General features: G+C 27.9%; 1 protein-coding gene across 3 annotated transcripts; it reads left to right on the forward strand.

Annotated features, from left to right (window-relative positions):
• The first annotated feature begins 7998 nt into the window (after positions 1-7998).
• On the forward strand, positions 7999-22557 carry LOC107173379 (DNA polymerase beta-like). Of its 3 annotated transcripts, none has more exons than XM_015523895.2 (9): positions 7999-8338; positions 9837-9990; positions 10402-10515; positions 20144-20343; positions 20848-21008; positions 21073-21195; positions 21318-21483; positions 21719-21902; positions 21995-22557. In XM_015523895.2, the coding sequence occupies exons 3-9, from the start codon at positions 10506-10508 to the stop codon at positions 22087-22089; spliced, it is 939 nt and encodes a 312-aa protein (XP_015379381.2). In that variant the 5' UTR covers positions 7999-8338; positions 9837-9990; positions 10402-10505; the 3' UTR covers positions 22090-22557. The 3 variants fall into 3 exon arrangements, with proteins under 3 accessions (XP_015379381.2, XP_089084239.1, XP_015379380.2); XM_089228113.1 differs by having other exon boundaries at positions 9887-9990; XM_015523894.2 differs by lacking the exons at positions 7999-8338; positions 9837-9990; positions 10402-10515 and adding an exon at positions 19643-19981.
• The last annotated feature ends 261 nt before the right edge of the window (positions 22558-22818 follow it).

Genomic DNA, 22818 nt, shown 5'->3' on the forward strand with positions numbered 1-22818 from the left:
GTTCAGTTAGATACTTTTCGAGATAATTAGTGTACCCACTTAAAAGAATCACCCTGTATAGATGATCATCATAGTCTGCTGCGGTGTTTTGATTTTTAAATATTAAGTACCTATATTCGCGGAGCTCCGACGAACTGATTTCGAGAAACACACGTGTCGAAAACTCAAAAATATTGGTAAGTAGGTCGGCAAACTCTTAATACATATTATAATATAACTGGTACGCCGACATAAAATACAATTTATTATTATTATTATGAAACGTCATATTATTGCGGTAGGCACTCGGTTACACTGGTTACAGGCGGTATAGAAATTTTACGATGGTAGCACACAATATATCCAATGTAGGACAGCTGCTTGTTGACACGGACCTATTGTATAATATTCGCGCATTATTATTTAATTCTTTCCTCAGTTTTATTTTTAGCATACATTTTTACACACGCCGGTTGTATTCAAATCGACCGCAATAATATTATAATAACCATCATGGCCGTTAACAGCTGCAATTAGCGCAAGTCTGCGACCTTTGAATAAGCACATTTTTTGAATTTTATCTGGCGAAAGGAGCTATATGGAAATCGAATAGGTACGAAAAAAGGTGGACCAGACACAAAGTAGTAAAGTACCTACATACCTAGATATATGATGTTAATAATTAATATGCATCACTTGTTATGCTACGTATAGTCATAGTCGTATTACATTTACATTAAATACTCGTTGGTTTTAAAGAGTGATTGAAAGAACGCCACACCAGTACACCACATTTATTGTACATTTGTTGTCTCCGCCTTACAGACGTGAATATGGCAAATTTTGCGTTCACAATAATACATTTTACTTTGTAATCTAAAATGATATTATAGATTTTATTACATTATTATTTAAGTAAGTTATGATCGTTTTAAAACTGTACAAAACAAAAATTAAAAATAGTAATATCAATAAAATCCTCCGAAATGCCTTTAATAATATTCTTGTCTTGGGAGGTAAATTCAATCTAATTTAAAAATTTATTGAGTAAAACATTTTATTGTGAACGTAAAATTTTTCATGTTGTACCTTGCCCGTTTGTAAGACGAAGAAAACAAATGCCCGTATGGTGCTTCTTAACTATAAACTGCAACTCGGCCACTCGAGTAATAATAATAAGGTATCTAAGTTCTCAGATATGTTGAAAAAATGGCAACTAAAAATTATTAGCCTAAATAATAATAATAACCTAACCAAACACAGTGAAATCTACACATAATAAATTTTTAAGTATCCGTTAAGACGGGTTTCACTGAGAAAACTGAATGTTCGATTAAACGGGTAAGGTTGAATGATTTATATTTCTGTAATCTTATTATGTTTTACTGGATTGTTTCCGTTATAATAATAAATAATTAAACATGGTTAAAATTTTCAATTATTAATATAAAAATGTCAATCATGTGGGTTGGGTACCTATATCATTTTTATTCATTTCTTAGTTACGTCATCTACTCGTAATACCTTTATTGTCCGAATTGCATTAGATTCGAACATTACCTATTTTTAACTCGATTACCCGAGTGCAGTTTGACAAGATAAAGTATTATCTGAGGGTCCAGTCCCTTAACTCCTTTTTTTCTTTCTACCTCTTCGGTGATACACTATAATCATAGGCACAATTTGGAAGGCATAATGTTGTATAATTGTAAACCATATATTTGCTTTATACTCAATATATAAACAACACGGAAAACATTTAATAGGTAGTGTTATACATGTATAAGATAATGAATTATAACTGTGTGAGGGTAACTTACTGTTCTCATAGTAACTTATTTTGCAATCTGGTCTCCTTGTAGGAAGTAGGAATTAAGCTATAAGCCTCTGCCATTTAAATTTTAGGAAAGATATAATTGATGAAGTTTCTCACACTAATAACTTTATGAGTGGCGGCTGGCATGCAGATATAACTATTATAACTACTTTTAAAATTGGTAGAAGGAAAAGAAAGTCATCGAAAAAAAATCACGATTAAAAAAGTCCCCGGAAAAAGTTAAGTGAAAAATTTACCGAAATATGTTTTCTTGTATAGTTCCATAGTTGTACTTTGTATTTTAAAGTGTAATGTATAAAATGCTTGTTCATATATATTTATTATCTATCATAATAACTAGAGCTGGGATTTTGATGTAAAGGCATCTTTTTTCTGGTGTTTTGAAACGTTGGTCTGTAAGTAAAATTCCAGATTTCCTCCTATATTTTCACCTTCATGTACATAATACGACATTAGTAGGAACTAGTAGGACATCAAACAAATAATATGATTGAAGGGTGGATTAACCGTTTTGAAAAACCCTGTGGATATAAATACATCCGATAATATAATATAGAAATTAATTCGAAAAATAAAAATGGAAATTTCCGCAGATGGCGCGAAATTAGCTCTAGATGCTTTAAGTGTATGAGATTCAAGAACTTTTAGAAAACTAGGACAGACTTGGACAATAGATACACGTCTAACAAATTTTGTATATACAAATACAAGCGGGCAAATTCGGTGTGTTATATCTTTTAACAGCTGTAACTTGTAAGTCACAATATAAGAAAGAGGTGCGATTAGTAATTGTATATTATGATATAATATATTGATTATTGATTATATTTATATATTTTGTCTATTATTGTATTATTATGATAATTTTATATTTAAGTATGTATTATTGACTATTGTATTTGATTGTTTGTTTGTATTGAATATGCTCCGAAACTACAGGACCTATTTGAAAAATTGTTTATCATTAGTAGCCGACGTTATAAGCTACTTTTTACCGTTGGAAAATGCTTCATTCTTACGGGAAAACGATGAATAGGACAATAGCTAGTATGAATTATCTTTCCGTATCTTTTTCACATAGGTAACTTCTAAACGGCTGAACCAATTGGGTTGAAATTTTGTACGTGTATTTCCACGGTTTCACAGACATGACTGTATTAAGCCTGCCTAATTTATCTTTCTATACATTAATCACATTATTTAAGCAACATATTTTAATTTTTCTATCTATATAATTCAGTAACTAGCTACTGTCCGTCGTCGTCGTGTCTCTTTGACGCTCGCGTTCCCACCACCACCACTTAAATATACAGGCTAATTTCTATTCAATATGTAAGCAAATAATTTAGTATTAATTGATGTAATATTTAGTTTTTTTTAGAATTTTAGAATGCTCTAAAGATCAATATCTCAACTTTCTAGAAATAGTTCACAGGCTAGAGCAATAAAAATACGTCGTGATGGAGAAACTACATCAGAAATCTAATATACAAAAAATTGAAGCACTTTTACTGCTCCAAAACATGATGACAGACACACACAAAAAAAAAAAATACAAAAAAAAAACACACACCATTGTAAAATAAATAAATTCTTCGCTCCACTCAGAATCTAAAATATCGTGTCACAGTGTGCCAATGTTTGTTATTGAACTCCTCCGAAACGGCTTGACCGATTTTCATCAAATTTTCTGTGTATTGTTTGTAGCTCTGAGAATACGTTTTAGGCTAATTAAAAAGAGGATTTATCAACCAAAGGAAGTGCTCAAACAGGAATTTTAATATTTACGATAGAAATTTTTGTTTATAAATGGTTGCCATGGGTTTTAAAGCTATTATAATAATAATTCTTGGTTTCCGTTGATTAAAAATGGTGGCTATTGATTATAGAAGAAATAATTAATATAAATTAGTATTTTAAAGTACTCTGAGTTGTACTAATGTATAGATATACTATATACTACTTGATATAGTATCGCATATTGACGTAGGTTCACACATTGACGTGGCTGAATTGCACTTACTACTGCGAGTTACATGTTACATCCAAAATGATTTGAACAATAACAATTTTTTAAAGGGTTGCCATTTTTTAAGGGCAATGAAGTGTACGGAGTCAGTTAGTTTCATTTTAAAATTATAATCATTAAACATTTTATCATTATATCAATTATTATTATCATATCAATTTTATTGAAACGATTATCAGTATGTGTTCAACTTCAATCGTTAGGTACAAAAAAAAAATGTAACAATTAAAATCAAATCTATATCATTAAAGGTAGGACGTTTTATTTCAGGACTTTTTTTTTGCGATTTTTTAATTATACCTTAATTATTAGACCATAGAACACAAAAATTTAAAATTTGGAATGTTTGGATACAAAAGTAAATACAATACTTAGAACCCAAGAATTGAAGAACCTACAAAGATAGAGGAGTCAGCTGTATCAGCAATTATCAACGCATTATTGGTCAAGTATGGAAGTGTGTTAATCATCTGCAGAATTCAGATCCAGGTAGGATGGTGTGAGAAAGGTGTTCAAGAGTCCCAACCCAGTTTTTTTTCTCGACAAATTTTTCGGACAGATTATAATGATGTGGCCACAATTTTCAAGATAAGAGAAAAATTAATTATAACATTGTACCTATATATAGAGGTAACGAGGTAAGTTAAGCTGTTACAGTGCATTAATAAAGTTATTATTATTATAATATTCTAGACATGTTACTAATTTAAAAAGTGCATAGGCATCTTACAAACGAAAAACGTAGGTTATGCTATTGTATATTTTGTCGGATTAAATTATTATTTACAGTTTACATCACGAATATTACACTTCATTATGGGAACGTAAGCCACACCGCGCCGGTTCATACGAATGAATAATAATAATAATAATATTACACAGCCAATACCTACAACACAGGTACCTATAACACTCGCAGAACACGCCTAATACTAAAATTATATTATGTGGTTCGTGGTGGACGGCACGCTGGTCGCTGGAATAACGGTCAATTCTTTGTTCGATGTTCGATGCATATATAATAGTGAAGGTAAGTGCCTATAACAGCGTAAACCTAAGCACACTGTATTCGAGCATTTACCCACACATACACATAATATAGGTTTACATTTTATAAATAATAATAATAAGCACATATGCTTAAAATGGCCTACAAACTTGCAGTACCGGCTGCGAAACCATATTATCGTATATTGTTATATTATTATATTATATACCTAACCACAACACATCAACACTGCCAGCTGATGCTTTATTATTATATTGTATACATTGGTAAATAACAACTGAGCTATATTATTATATTCGAATTCCGAACGTGTAAAAAGCCAGTTTATGTGCAATAAAAAATTATAATATGCGATATTCTACACAATCGCACTGTTTTCGTCGAAACCTAAATAATATCAAATATGTAGTAATTAATAGGAATGCTTATGAATATGATATATTATTATTAAAGGCGTATGTATTCAGGGTCATGTAATGGGGGAAGACGGGGCAAAGAGGACAAGTGTATTATGGCGCCGAAGCCATTATAACTTTATGGGGCGCTGATTTAAAGATATACATATTTTTTTTTTCAATTTTTGACAAGTCTCGTCAATAAATCATCCTAAGATACTAGAACCCCAAAATAGAAAAAAATTCCAATGAAGAAAACATGGTGTGTTATAGTTTAATTACGATGAAATTATATATTTTTGAACGAAATTATAAAAATGAAAAATGATTCTCATAATGATTAATGGCTACGCGTTAAATGCATAAGATAAAACATGACAAAATAAATAGGTATGTCAGCAACTTAGTGATACGCACAAAATGGCGTACGTCGTTCGCCTATTATCAATTATTATTGTATCAGTACCACGGACTAAGATATATCTTAGTCCGTGATCAGTACTAAAGTATCGCGCTATTACGTTATCACGAGTAGTATTTAGTCCAATGAGAAGAGGCGAACGTCAGCAGCCATATTTGCGCGGAAATAGTTGCAAACTAGCATATTGCTGACATACCTATTTAATTTATCATGAGATAAAACAAAAGTGGCATGTATAGACTATAGATTAATGGGACAAGTTTTGATTTGACGAATAAAGTATTAAATTAATCGAAATAATCGAAATATATATAAAAAAACATAGTAATTTCAAACTAGTGAGATATTTAGAAGAAGAATTTAGTGAGGAAGTAATTAAATTTCAAAAAGAAATACGAAAAAAATGAAAATATTTCAATGATGTGTATAACCTTCCTTAATGTTGAAATTTCGTTTAAAATATTAATTTTTAGGCCATATTGTATAATATTATATATATATATAATATAATATAATTATTATTATTATACAATCGTGAAAAGGGTAAATCGTCTGCTTAAGTTAATTTTTTATATAATTTATCTAACCAAATTGTTTAGTTACTTATTTTTGTTAAGAAATATTATTGAATTATTAAATACTATTACCTATATTACGATAAAATGGTTTAAACCATGATGATGTAGAGAAGATATCTTTGATTAACGAAACATAATTTCTTATGTACGAGTGTGTCAATGTGTGAGTATCTAAATCTAATATAATATAATATGTATGCAATTGTATAAGCTTACAACACTTCAACGGTAATCATCGGGTTCTCTCCATACCGTTACTATTTTTTTTTTTTGTAGTTTACTACGGCGTTACCTCTTACAGTCTTCACATGAATAGACACGTGTCACGTGGTTCGCAGTTCGCACACAATATACACCGGTATGGCGGTATATAATGTTTAGGCATATTAATATATTATATTATATGCACATTATAAACCTAATATAACTACTATTTCATTAATTTATAATTTATAATACACGGCGGAGTTTACGGATTAGAAACATATTATAATGAGCCCGCTGTGGACGACGACAGATGAGTATTTTTTTATTTTTTTTTATTAAATTATCAATATTTTGTCACAGTTATTACAATAAATTAATAATTACAATAATTGATTATCTATCTCTTTTAAGCATAGCTTGAGTTAGAGCTAGAGAGTGTAACAATGCTATACTCAAAAAGATCACAAAAAAAAAAAATAATAATAATAATAATAAAATACAATTCTATAAATAAATAAAATATGTACAGTTTAGTTAGGTAGTTATTTAAATAAAACAATTTTAAAATAAAAAATATAGAAAAATCAAAAATTACAATAGAAAATAATAGACTTGTTTTAAACACATTAAAAATTTAGAATTAAGATGATTCATAATAATAATAAGGTAATACCAAAAATAACAGAATATTATTTTGACATAATCAAAGTCAAGTTAAATTACTCGAGTATAAACAGTGTAGGTAGATACACGTACACAACTACACAAGCGTGCTATTTTATATGATTTATATTCCATATACCTAATATGGGAGTCGAGTTTTCGGGTCACGATAATAACTTTGATCGAAAAAAATATTATTAAGAGGACGCCACACCCGCATGTGTTGTCTTCGTCGTACAAGTGCGTAGCATAGCAAATTTTACGCTCAGCAGATCACGTTTATCTCCGTTATTTTAAAATTTAGAGTGAATTGACCTATTATAAAAATTAAAGGCAAGATTATTACCGAGTGCATCTCATAGGCTTTTTATTATATTTTAATTTTAAGCCGAGTTATGAGTATTTTTAGATATAAAAATTATTTACAATTTTAAAATACTCATTACTCGCTTTAAAATTAAAATATAATAAAAAGCCTATGAGATGCACTTGGTAATAATCTTGCCTTTAATTTTTATAATAGGTCAATTCACTCTAAATTTTAAAATAACGGAGATAAACGTGATCTGCTGAGCGTAAAAATGCTACGCACTTGTACGACGAAGACAACACATGCGGGTGTGGCGTCCTCTTAACACACCATAACACTGTGTAGACAAAGACAATGTTTCTTTCGTTTTTAGGGGCTCGCTTTGCTATATGATTACAGTATACCTAAATTATTTAGGCTAAATATAAAATATGGCTCCAGTGAAATTGATTTTTGGTTTACACTCGTCAACCGTGTAATATTATATTATCATATATTCGTACTCTGTATAATTATGTTGAGAGAATTTATATTTTTTTTGGAATTTCGCAAAAAAAAAAAATTCGAAAATGTATATTTGATATATTATATATAGTATTTATGAATAGTACCTAACTTTTATTGACCAAGTACACACTTGTGTTGTCATACATGATATTATTAATGGGTAGTACCTAGTTGTATTGGTATCTGATTTTTTTCCATTTTTTTTTTTGTTGCTTTTTGCAGTGTTATATCCAGGCATACCCACTTTTCAATTTTTTAAAAGAGAGCATACTAAAGAAAATAACTTGAGACTGGAAGTATATGCGCTGAAAAACATGCGTATAGTGTATACTGTATACCCATACCCACTTCACAAAAATTGTATTAAACTAGCTGACAAAACTATTATCATACTATGTATTAGGTAAATAAATATACTTTATAATAATATTAATTACATTGTTAAAGTTATTATAATTTAAAATCAACTTAATAAAATAATAACTAATTATATGTTATTAATTTATATAAATGAAAGGAGGTGGAGGTGGAGGGGTTGATGCAGGCCGTAGCCAGACCAAATTTTCTGGTGGGGCAAAGCAAACTTTAGGGGGGGCGTTATATATAAAACAATGTCTGTCTAATATTTTTAAGGGGGCAATGCCCTTTCCCACCGTGGCTACGGGGGCCTGGGTTGATGACAAAAGCTGCCACATATGTAGCATACTCACAAATAAGTAATAACTTTAGGACTACATGCCTGGTTATATCTAAGTTTTTACCTAGTAATTGTTGCAATTCAACTATATATTATTTTTGTATATTTAATTTTCGAACGTTTGTCACTTCATTCATACCCGCAGGTGTAGAGGAAAAGAGCGTTAACACCATTTTTTCGAAAATATAATATAAGGTTTACAATTATTTTCAATGGAAATAAATTCCACAAAGAGACTATATAAAAAAAAAACTATTCATTTGTTCCAATAGGGACGTTCACATATGATTTCAATAAACACAAACAACATTTAATTAGCAAGTGTGGATAAATTAAAATATCGTAAGCGTCGTTTTTTTCACATTAATAATCAACGCAAAAATCACATTTTAGGGACGTCATAAATTTATGACTCTTAACAGTCATAACCGTATGATTCGTCTTTCAAATACCGTACACCAGTGACCAGTGTTTATTAAACTTTTTTATCCGCGGAACACAGTTTAAGAAACACTGACGTTCACTATAGAAAAATTTGCGTTAAACTGGACAAATTGTTTTGTAACTTAAATATCTTAGTGGATTGACCTATTATCAGAATCATAACTTAATAGTAAGGACATAATTTATGTTCATACATTGGTTTTTTTTAATGATATTTGAATTTTTAAGCGAGTTAGTGATCATTTTTACATCGTAATATTTACGTAAGTACCTACTCAAAACTTTTGATCCTCATATAACTTGGTTGAAAATTGGAATAGACTCCTATCGTAAAGAACCAATGTACACATATATAGACAATTATATTGCTTTTAAGTTTGATAATAGGTCTATTATTAAAGGTAACAACACAATTTATTGTTTTGCCATGTTGTACGTTTGTAAGACAGAGACAACACATAGTATCAGGTGTAACGTGTAACTAACATCTAACCTTTTGCTGTTTGACAAAAAAAGTTTGGAAACAAAACCTTTTTAATATTTAGTTTATTTATTATGTACCAAGTAATATTAAGCCTCCTGCTCTTATTCAGTATTCACGTTAAAAATATTGTATTGTTGTCAATTTTATTTATTTCACTTAATAACCATAATTTTTTTATAATATAATTTACAGCACATATTACTCATATTATTTGGGCTTATATATATATTATATTATATTTTATTATTAATTTATAATTATATTTTCTGTCCATAGTAAATTAGTGAAATAAACTAAGATATCATATAATATTATATACTGTACAGCGATAGGACGAGTTGTGGGCCGACCAAGATCAATTTTTTTTGTGCATCCCCACGTGACACCTTGCTATAGAGAAACCGGTTTCGATTGCAGGGTAACGCGGACGGTGAGTAGAATCTATTCTATTTAATCTATTCTGTGGTAGAATCGCCCCGTGTTCTCTCGTTGGATAGAGTATAGGAAAACCAAACTTAATACAAAACCTGATTAATTTTTATAATATAATAATAAGTCATTACTTAGCTCGAATGTCTATCTTGGTCTTCTATAATATATATATATATATATATCAAGGGCATATAAAATATTATGCAACTCCTAAAACTCTTAAACCCAAGTAATAAACCTTTTTTAAGCAACGTGTTGAAAATGCTTATGAATCACATTTCTCTGTTCTCTTTCTTTGTAATAGATAACGATGTGATGATATGACTACGGTTATAAAACAAAATGTTTGACACGCGTGGCTACTTAAATATTTATATTTTATACTTCGCATACTTATATTTTAATGTAGGTATATTGGTATATTGGCACCAATTATTCAATTTCAAATATCATAATTCAAAATACCAACTATATGACTACTATTGGACAAAATATTTTCCATCATGAAATAAAATGTTTGCAGGTGAGGATCAGTCTAATAAGGTATTCTTATTATGTATACGTTGTGTGCATCTAAAATACGTGTGTAATATGCATAGCAGCTATAATGTGTAAATTATGTGTATCGTGTAACGTGTATAGCAATAAGTCTAATATTAAATATAGATGCTTGTTGCGCGTTGCTCGTTGCCCGATGGTGTTTTATTTACATTTTCAAATTACTATTCTGCTTACACTCGATAACTTATCTGAAATGTAACATTCTTTTTTGTGTAATTACATAGTTTTCAAATATTTTTATAATTTATAGGTGTAAAATGTGAGTATTGACTATTAAGTAGTTTGTATAATATAAACTATAAGGTATTTCTACAAATATATACATATATGATATTTATGCATACTATTTAATATTTATTACTTGCTATAAGAATACTCGTATAGTAACATGTGCCAATGAATCTCTAACATAGATTCACTGAATTATCATTTATGGTGAGTTGGATATTTTCATAAAAACGTTTATACTGTATTATATGATTAATTTACTGATACCTACAAGATTTGCTACCTAGTACAGAAAAAAGTATTTTCTGTTTAACCAGCCTTAATCACTAATTGTCCTTTCTATTTTCCAATAAGTATTAGAAGCTGTACCGAAGGTAGGTACCTTGTTACTCGTGCAGCCCTACATTCTTACTTACCTATGACCATTATCCTTTAAATGTATCTTACATACTACTCTCCTATTAGTTACAACCACTATATGTGTGTAATATTGTGATCTAGGGTTATGCAGTTATGCTAATTACTTGAAGAAGTAAAAACAGAACTATAATTATGCCTTTCTGAACACATGCCTTCGTAATTACTGCAGATCACTACCATCTTTTTAAACTCAAACAAATCTCAAAAATTGTACCTAAAAACCCATTAAATCAATGAAACTGACAAATTTTTTCTTAGAAGCCCCTTCATCCATACTTTAGAGTTTATTCATATACCTATATACTTCTATAAATAACTTGATTAGGAACGATTAAGTATTTATTATCTGCTTGTGCATATTATTACTGTATTAGAAAAAAAAACATTTTTTGTTCCTTAGGGATTTGAGCCGCGCCTGTTAGTTGAACTGCGTCACCTTTTATGCTAATCTAATGCGTTTTGCCATTTTGTTAATTCCAAACATTAGTAACATTTATTAGTTAGAGGATATTCCCATAGTGTAGGTATTATACACGCATAGTTAACTTGCGTGGGTAATGTAGGTATGACGTCAGTCATCACTCGTCAGTGTTCACTTATCAAATAAAAACTGGGGGTTAAAAACTGTCATTTGGGAGAAGCTTAACTAAGATCCATTATAATAGTTTGGTTTATGGATACCACGAGTTTCATAATTTTGTTGTAACCTTAATATAAATTAAAATTTTAATACATTGTTAAACACTCAGATATATAAACATTTTTATATATCTGTGGTTAAACATAACATGTATTGATACAATGATGTATGACAAACGCAAAACATATATGTACATGTTATTTTAAATTTTCCTGACATTTTGATGAAAGCTGCGGCCAGTGGTGGCGCCAGAATTTTAATACCAGGTGGGCCAGGCTGGGGTCCAAATTTTTTAGGGAGGGTCAAATTGTTGACTTGATATATATATAAAAACAATAGTGATGACAGGCAATTGCGCAGAGGGGGGAGTGGGAGGGGGAGGGTCAACTTCCAAGTTTACATTTTTTTTTACACTTCATTGTGTTAACTTACTAAAACAACGATTTGTAAACATGTATTAATAGTATTTATTTCCTAACAAAATATAATGTATTCATGTAAAAGTATATTCATCAAAATTACATAAAAATAGAATGCTTTCCCTTGTACTTTCCTTATCACAGTCGGTTAAGAATCTAATCCCGTTGTTCATGGAATTTTCAACAAAATTATAAATAACATTGATTAATATTTAATAATAGCTAGTAAGTATAACTTATTATTTTCGTATTCAGCCACTGGAAAATACACGTTATTTATGAGGCTTGAAAGCATATAGTGCATAGTTTTCAACTCATTCAAAATGTTGTTCACGCCATCTATTATGACTTAATATTTTCATATTTTGATTTATTCATGAGATATTTTTTAGTATTCTAGTATGATTCAATTTAATTTTAGGGGTGGGCCACAGGGGGGAGGGCGAGACTTTTTAAGGTGGGCCCGGGCCTACCTTGGCCCACCGCTGGCGGGCGCCGCCACTGGCTACGGCCCTTAATACGTCATATTTATGAAGTGTTTTAAATTTAACACGAATACTTGTGACATATGCGATGTGCTATATTTATCAGTAAAATATTATATTAGAATATACTCGATTAAAATAATAATTTTACGTTTATAATATATCTATATACAGTGAAGCCCTCCTTAACAGAACCTCCAAATAGCGGACATTTTTTTGGGAACGGGGACATTTTCACAATTTTATACAGAAAAACCCCCAAATATCGAACACTTTCATTTTGGTTATGACAATTCTAAATTATAGAATAATCATGAAATGCCTTTCTAAATATCTATTTATCTATTATTGTTTTAAATAAATCTTATCTGTCCATTATCGCGTCAATTAAAACATTTTTCTAGTTTATGTTCGTTTTTTAGATTCTGAACGAAGTGATGAATGTATTGATTTTACAATGATGTGTGTTTTTTTTTTTGTTTTTTTTTGTGTGTGTACAGCATAACTAGTCGAAATAATGCTTCGATTTCAAACTTTGGGGGTGGTTTCCGATGTAAAAGTGAATATCCTTGGTGCATTATACAGGTCAAAAGTAAACATTTTCCAACAGTTTTGAAAAAATCGAGAAAAACAAAAAAAAAATGACAGAAAAACGGGAATTTTTACGCAAAATCAGTTTTCGACCAAATCGATTTTTTTATATGGTTGTAATTCAAAAACTAATCACTTTAAATACTTGAAATTTTCACCAAATGTTTATGTTAGTGTTATCTATATACAGTTTAATTTTCAAAAAATTTTGACTTTTTTTGAGTTATTTATAGACCACTGAAATTTTCATTTTTTTTGAGAATTTTTTTTTGAAGTGTCGGTAAAAAAATGTTGGACGACCAAAAAAACTTGAAAATTTAATACAAGGTTCATTATGAGTTGTTCTTATTGTAGCTAAAAAAAATGAAAAATCGTGAGTCACAATTTTTTTAAATAAGCGTTTATAGTTCAAAATTTTACGAAATCTGTCGAAAACGCGAAAATTTGCAAGTAATTTTGAAGTTGAAAAATCATAAAATCTTTTGCGTTTATAATTAAGGATTAAAAATACAACACTAAGTTCTCCATAAGTTTTCCTTCAAGTAGCTATAGAGAAAACTCGAAGCATCATTATAGAAAAAATTTTAAGTACGTTTGAATTTTAAATTTTTACGAAATAGCGTAACGATAACGATTTATCCTGAAACGATTTTAAATATTTGTTAGTATTCAAAAAGTATAAGTCGTGAAAATTTTATCAGTTATTTAGATTGGCATTTTCTTTACATGATTTAATTTTAAAAATATTTTGACTTTTTTTGAGATATTTATAGACAACTGAAATTTTCAATTTTTCTGAAAAATTTTTTTGAAGGGTTGATAAAATTTTTTTTGGCCCTATCAAAATACATGGAAATTGAATACAAAGTTCCACATAAGTTATTCTTAAAGTGATTAAAAAATTATAAGAATACATAGGCACAATTTTTTTTTTATAAGCGTTTATAGTTCAAATTTTTACGAAATCTGTAGAAAATGCGAAAATTTGCAAGTAATTATGAAGCTGAAAAATCATAAAAAATTTTGTGTTTATAACTAAGGATTAAGAATACAACACTAAGTTTTCCATAAGTTTTCCTTCAAGTAGCTATAGAGAAATCTCGAAGCATCATTATAGGAAAAATTTTGAGGTGCGTTTGAATTTTAAATTTTTACGAAAGAGCGTTCCGATAACGATTTATCCTGAAACGATTTTAAATATTTGTTAGTATTCAAAAAGTATAAGTCGTAGATACGTGAAAATTTTATCAGTTATTTAGATTGGCATTTTCTTTACATGATTAATTTTAAAAATATTTTGACTTTTTTTGAGATATTTATAGACAACTGAAATTTTCAATTTTTCTGAAAAATTTTTTTGAAGGGTTGATAAAATTTTTTTTGGCCCTATCAAAATACATGGAAATTGAATACAAAGTTCCACATAAGTTATTCTTATAGTAATTAAAAATTTATAAAAATACATAGGCACAATTTTATGTTATTTGCATTTGAAGTTCAAATATTGACTTAATATAGTAGTTTATGAGTTATAAGCATTTAAAGTTTTGATTGGCGGAGTGGAGTGATGCGGGATTACCCCGCAAAATGTTTGACCACTACTCCGCTTGTCTAAACTTTAAATGCTTATAACTCATAAACTACTCGTCTAAAATTCGATTTTTACGTATCAAAATACTTAGAAATATATTCTGCTTTGGAATATAAAATTAAAACTCTATGTTGTCATTCAAAAAAGTAAAAAATTAAAAAAAATGATAAGTATAAAAAATATTTAAAAATATAATTTTTTAATAAAAACGTTGGTTTTTTAATAACTTGAAACTATGTAAAATAATATTTTTTGAAATAATGAGTGTTCTATGATAAAAAAATCACCCGGTATAATATTTATAATCAATGATACTTCTATATTTCTATTATTTTAATGCAAATTTTAATTGTACTTATTATTATTTAAAATTATATTAAAAATAACGTAGAGACAGTGTTCTAAGCTTAAAGTTTGATACTAGGGGAATATATTTTAATATTAAAATAATAAGTGACACAGTTAGGGTTGGTAAACATAAAATTGCTATTTTGCTCGTGGGTCAAAGAAAGAAAACAAATATAGCGCCGACATTCCATTAAAAATGGGTACAGTACAGTTAATAATAATATGTTAAAAATGTAATAAATTTACAGCTTATAATGAATCATAAGATTTTAAATGTTGAATGTTGATTGGATCCATCCAAATAGAAAAACAAATTTAATTAACAAGATTATTTTTAAGTAAATATGAAATAATGATTAGGTATAATGGTTTATTCTAGTTAGGAAGTTACTCATTGTGTTTACAATTACATTTATAAATATCACTTATCAGTATATCATAGAGACAGAGGAGAATGATTGTTTAAAAATAACGAATGTCAACAACTCAAATAAAGATTAAAGATATTTTAAGTTTGCATAATAAATATTTTTAAAACATTACTACACAAATAACTTTTATAAATTAAGGTCATCGTTCGCTTTACAGAGAAAACTTTACATATTAATGAATGTTTTATTTTGCAATAGGTAGTTTGTTCATTCAGTATAATCCATATAGTATTATACAAACTATAAAAGTGTAAACATAGTTCAAAAACATACACATTATATAAATTACAATTGTATTATTAGAACTTGATACAAATATAAACATTATATTTTTAATTTATAGCTAGCAGGTTAGATGGTACCTTCTTAATTAATACTTGTTTGTTATAATATATATATGTAGGTTCTCATATATCATCTATAAATAACATAATATACTACCTATTTAAATATTTTTTTTTAAAACGATGATCTAATAAAATTCCAATTATTACTTTGTATTGTTCGTAAAAATGTAAATACTAAACAAATTGACATATTTCTATTCAATAGTACCTATAGTACCTATAAATATTATTGATATAACTCATTAATTCAATAAATGTATCCTTTAGGTATAGAATATAGATGTATATTGTATTGGTACTTACACTTAAAATTTTTATTAGGAAATATGAATTATGATACAAAATATAACACCGATGTTGTCATTCAATAATCAAAAGTTGATAATACTTTCACAAACAACAGTGGATGTGAATAAAACAAGATCGGTATAAAATACCAGAATATCATTATTATGTATCTCACATTCTCACATGTTTAAATAAGAGTGTAGTGTAGAAACTACTAAAAAGCTATTCCTTTCTTTCATTATTGAATTATACGACAGTCGACAGTGTATAAACATCTTAGTATCTTATGGGCCGTTATAGGCTATTAAAAGTTACCTAATTTGTTTTGCTGCAAATCACCATGACGTTATATAAAGGTAACTCGGAAGTAGGTATTATATTGTATCTAAGTTGAAAGTTGTAATAATCAATATTATTTGTTTTCTTTATTCAGTTGTGATATTAGACTGAATGTTTCATATTATTTCTGTGTAATTTAAAATTTTCAGTTTCTCAATACTGCAGCCGTCAAAACGACAAATTTAAGTCTAACTCAACAGTTGTCCAATATATTATGTCTATTGTTCAGCACATTTCGCTCGCATTGCTCAATAATTGTATGAGGCAATATAATATTACTTATATACCTACAGTTATAGTGGGTAGGTTGGTGATAACGATATTCGCCAAAAATATAATTGAGAAATTTATTTTTATAATGAGCCCGATAACCTATTTTTCGAGTGTATAACTGTTACCACTATCTATGTGTACTCGACATCTATACATAATAACTAATTACATATTATTTACATCATGTTGATTGTTCGGCATTATAATCAAAAAATCACCAATATTAATTAACATATGAAATACACGGGTACATATACTTGCGTATATTTACAACGGTGGTTAATGCTTTGATAAGAAAGTATTAGTTGTTCAGTTGTTCTGTAATAATGTGGTTTATTATTATTGTTTAGTATTTATTACCATGATTATAAAGATTAATTTAAATATTCCTAAATATCTTTAATAATATTACTAAACTAGGTACTTAGTACTTACATCATGTAAAATTATCTATAATTATGATTTAGATATATAATATTAAATTCAAGCCTGGGCAAGTTAATGATAATTTTTAACTGAGTTAAGCAGAGGCGGCTTGAGTCTGCAAAACTCCAGGAGCAAGCTTCATGAGCTACCCACCACCCACCCACCCATATTTTACTTTGGACATAATATATCTATTACACCTGGTTTACCACATATTACCCCCCACCCCCCAGCCACCACATAACAAAAAAAAAATGTACTCCTAGTTTTGCCAATGCACCCACCAACTACGTTTAATAGGACCAATGCTATTATTATATGAAACAATAATTTTAAAAATATGAAATTTGATAAAGTTGAATTTTTTTATTCAGTATTAATCAGTGACGGTTTTATAGGGGGGGGGGGGCGCTCGCCCCCCCCCCCCCCCCCCTTGGATTTTTTTGTGTCAACTGTTATGTTCTGTAAGTTATATATGCATATATATAAGTTATATATGCAACTATTTTGGAGGGTGGGGGGCACAAAAATTGAAAATAGCCCCCCCCTTGATGTTTTATCAAAACCGCCACTGGTATTAATTAGGTATAGATATAGATATATTTTATTTATAAACATTTTAAGCTTCTAATCTCAAACAATTAAACTAAATTTATGTTGTGAGAACCACGATTTAAGATAGTACTATCATTAATTTTAAATATTTATTACCACGATTAAAGATTTCTTTAATCGTGTTAATAACCAATGGCACTATCTTAAATAGTGATTATGGCTCACTTGTTATATGGCCATGTTTAGCTATTAGTTATTACATTGTACTTAGTTTGTTTTGCTGTAACGGCATACCTATATTTACGTGGTAAATAATTATAATATTTAGATTAAATTACATATTAGTTTAGCATACAAGTATACAACCCTGAATAGTAGATACACACCCACCCATTTTCGAGTCAGGAGCACTCGCTCCTGGTATTCTTATAACACGCCGCCCCTGGAGTTAAGTTAAGTTAATGGAAAATATTTGAAAAAGTTTAAAGTTAACAGTTAACCTAATTTTTTTTTAACTCAGTTAAGTTAAAAGTTATATGAACATTTTCAATTAACTTATTAACTTAAGTGAAGTTAAGTAATTTTTTTTATATACATATAACATATTATATATAAATACCCAGAAATATGATTTAAAATAATAAAAATCATAAATATTATTGACGACAGGAAATGCCAATAGCTTTTCTATACATAGGAACTGAATTAATAGAATTATGTAGTAGGTAAGAATAAAATACAAAAATTGAAAATGCCGAAACAAATACAATCTTTTGATTTATTAATACAATATAATATTATAATAACTAATAAGATACTAGATAGTATAGGTATCATATTAGTTATTAGTGTTATTACTTGTTAGTATTTATTAATTATTATTATTACAATATGCCCGTATGCGCAGTATGGTATGGAGTTATGGACGTATGGTATATCTTTATATACACGATACACCTATATGCTATATCTTATAATATAAATGGATATTGGTATATCTATATATATTTAATTGAGTTATTTTTCTTGGAAAATTCTCGTTAATGGCACAAGAAATTAATTTAACTAATTACTTTTAGATATAACTGTATAACTGTAAGATATGTAACATCAATAATTATTTTTATTTTTATTTTATTTATTATTTAATATATAATATACGTTTCAAACTTTTATTTCCATTAATTTCCTGATTTTTGATATTTTTTCTAGTTTTGATGAAATAGAATTTGATTATAAATTTATTACTATTAGGAACACGGAAAGTATAATATTCAGCCGACCATTTTATGGGAATGCACGCGGCGCGGCGGGTCACATGTTTGATAACATTATGGTGTTAAATAATTCGCAATTTTTCTCGAAACTAAAAAATATATTAAAAATCAGGAAATTCATGAAAATACAATTTTGAAACGCCATTATTTTCAGAAAAATAAACTCTACAAAATGCCTATCTTTAATTTTTTTGGAAATAGTTAAATATAAAAATATATTTTTTAACTTTTTTACCAAAACATTAAAATAAATTAAAATATGAAACGATTGTAGTTCTTATCCCTGCGAGTTTTATTATAAAACCAGAATTTTGATATCACCATTATTTCGGGAGAATCAGGAGATATTCGCAATGGGTAAATCCTCATGGGACACTCTGTAGTCTGTATATATTGTTATCATTATCAATCTTATTAATATTATCATTTGTCAAAATATCATTTTTGAAAGGCCAAAACTTGATTTAAAACTTTCAAATAATAAACTTGGGCTTATAGTGTTTATACTTAGTTGATTGTCTGGTTAAGATGTTTTAGGATTACAAATGTGTCTATACTTTCATCAATATTTAATAATAATTTAGTATTTACTTTGTTTTTGCTAAGTTAACTGATAGATTTAATTTTCTTTAATGTTTGCATGTTAAAATAATGATTTTGTAAATTTTATTTGAACTACTTTTTTTATAAGATTTAAAATAAAATGAGCAAAAGAAAAGCTCCAAGTGATTCTACAAATGCGAATCACGATTTTTGTGAATTTTTAATTGGTTAGTAACTAAAGTGACTCATATAATTACTCAACAAAAATTTTGGGTTTAACTCTTAATTTTGATCATAGAGAAATAAAAAACAAGACAAAAGACATCAAAGCCACAGATCAACTTAATTTCGTTTTACTTATATTTATTTTTATCATTCTATTTGTTTAGAATTGGCTGATTATGAGAAAAATGTTACACGCAATATATATAAGAGCAATGCTTACCGAAAAGCAGCAAGTGCATTAGCTAAGCACGGTAAACGTATTAAGTCTGGTGAGGAAGCACAAAAGTTAGATGGAATTGGTGATAAAATATCCAAGAAAATTGATGAGTTTTTAGAAACCGGAAAATTAAAAAAACTGGATAATGTATAATTTATATTTAAATTTATAAACTATTTATTGCATTATTATTATTATTAAAACTAGTTGAATAACTTGGCTTAACCATTTTGCTATTTTTTTTATCAGTTGTTATGCTACAACTAAATATTACCTTTTGATCATAAATTCATAACTATTTGTTAATTTTATATAATTATAATAAGTACCTTATTTAATAAAAATAGTCGTTTCTGGATACTGTTCTAAAAAGTTGTAAGTATTATGACTCATATTTCATCATATCTACTTGAGTAACTAATTGAAACCATTTATATACCAAAAAAATTCAATTTCCACCGTAAATCTTGGAAATTACAAAATGCAAAATCTTTGCAAATTTTGGAAAATCTTTTTTTAGGGCATGTTACATCAAAAAATAAAACAACTGATCAAATTAATTACTCATTAGTTTCTGGCTAGGTAATGTTTAATCAGGACAAATTATTTTATAAAAAGTTATAATCATTATTTTATATTTTTAAATTACAGATAAGAAATGATGAAGCTTCAGTTTCTATAAAAGATTTAACAAGAGTTAGTGGTATTGGGCCAGCTAAAGCAAAAGAATTATATGATTTAGGTATTACAAATATTGACATTCTGTTAAAAAATCAAGATAAATTAAATCATCATCAGATCATAGGACTGAAGTACATTAATTTAATTAATTAAAACTCTTTTAATATAATTATAATAATTTATCAATACATTTAGATATTTAAATGACTTTGAAGAAAAAATACCAAGAAGTGAAGTTTCTGAAGTAGAACAAATCATCAAGAAAACATTACATAATTTGGATCCTAAATACAAAGTTACTATTTGTGGCAGTTATAGGTTAGTTATTAACATATCAAAAAAACTTTGGTGTTTGACTACATGTAGGAAAAATACCACAATATATTTTATTATTTTTTCTATAAAAAAATTTATTCTACTTTTTTTTTTTTAAATTTTAGACGAGGTAAAGCGTTTAGTGGAGATATTGATACTTTGATATCTCATCCATCGTTTATGTCTCAGGATCTTAAGAAAAAAAGTGATAAATTACGAGTGATTGTGGATGTTCTAAAAAAAAATAACCTCATCACTGAAACTATATCAGTGGGAGAAACAAAGTTTATGGTGATTGCTTTATTAATAAATAATATTCAATAATTTTTAATAACAAATGTTTAATTATAATTTATTTAGTGTATACAATTATTAGTTTTAAAAAATAGTTACATCTAACCAATATGAATAATGAATGGTTATTTATTGTTACAAATAATGTTTCCATTTTTTTATTTTCAATAAAATAAAATGTATTTTATGTGGGCAATTATTTTATTTATTGAATAGTTTTCATTTAAATTAGGGAGTATGCAAAGTGAATTGTATAGCAAGAAGATTAGACATTCGACTTAATCCATATGATCAATTTTATTGTGCTGTTCTTTATTTCACTGGGAGTGATTTATTTAATAAGAAAATGAGGGAGCATGCTTTAAACCGAGGTTTTACACTTAATGAATATACTTTGCGGCCAATGGGTTCTACAGGTAACATTTTGTATGGAATTATTAATTAACCATTAATTATAAGCAACTGTGTAAACCAATAATTGTATTAATGTGCTCTGTCATTATAACAGGTATACCAGGTGAACCTGTGGTGATAAACAGTGAAGAAGATATTTTCGATTATATAGATTATCCTTACAAAAAGCCAGAAGAACGCAATATATAGTTTTATATACCTAATATAACGTAAACTATTTAGTAAAATTATTATTTTTTAGGTGTATTCAGTATATTTGGTATTAAATTATGATAATTAAGTTTGAATTATTCATGTTATTCATAATACAGATATGCGAGTAGTAATAGTTATATAAGAGTTTTTTTTAAATTAAATCACATTAAATATTTTTATTTCTAATAATATATAATACCTTTGATTTGTTCTTAATTATATAATTAAATGAATATTTTTAGAACAAGTTTTTTGACTAAAATTAAATTATGTACTGTGTACATTTTAATTAATATTTGAATAATAGGCTGTATGATTAATGATTAACAATGTAATCACATAATTACGGTTGTGGAACTGAGTTCTCAATTAAGTTTGATTAATAATATTTGTTATTCCTTCATTAATTGTAGCCCATTATAATGTGTATATTTAGTAAATAACATGATGTTCGATGTTGTATTACCATATTATTTTATTGGTTAGAACGATTAATCAAAGTGTAGGTGCCTCTGTATTTTAGTCTTGCCTATTGAAGATTAAGTAAAGGACATTAACATTTGTTAAGTGACCAATAATGTCACTCAATAAATGAATATTCTTATCTGGTCGGAGATATTGCGATGATTTCCAATTTATGCCTTCTTATTACGGACTAAAATATATCTTCGCCCGTGCTTCCTATATTTCGTCAAAAATAACTTGTAAACAACTTTTATTTTG

The sequence above is a fragment of the Diuraphis noxia genome, unplaced genomic scaffold (assembly GCF_037042655.1).
Source record: "Diuraphis noxia isolate RWA-SAM2 unplaced genomic scaffold, SU_Dnox_SAM2 contig0005, whole genome shotgun sequence".
NCBI classification, from domain to species: Eukaryota; Metazoa; Arthropoda; class Insecta; order Hemiptera; family Aphididae; genus Diuraphis; species Diuraphis noxia.

Excerpts from the sequence above, each read along its gene's own strand:
- LOC107173379 (XM_015523894.2), top strand. The coding sequence starts at position 19,915 with ATGAGCAAAAGAAAAGCTCCAAGTGATTCTACAAATGCGAATCACGAT. Across the intron at positions 21,484-21,718 it reads TGGGAGAAACAAAGTTTATG|GGAGTATGCAAAGTGAATTG; the intron begins GTGATTGCTTTA and ends CATTTAAATTAG. Across the intron at positions 21,903-21,994 it reads GCGGCCAATGGGTTCTACAG|GTATACCAGGTGAACCTGTG; the intron begins GTAACATTTTGT and ends TCATTATAACAG.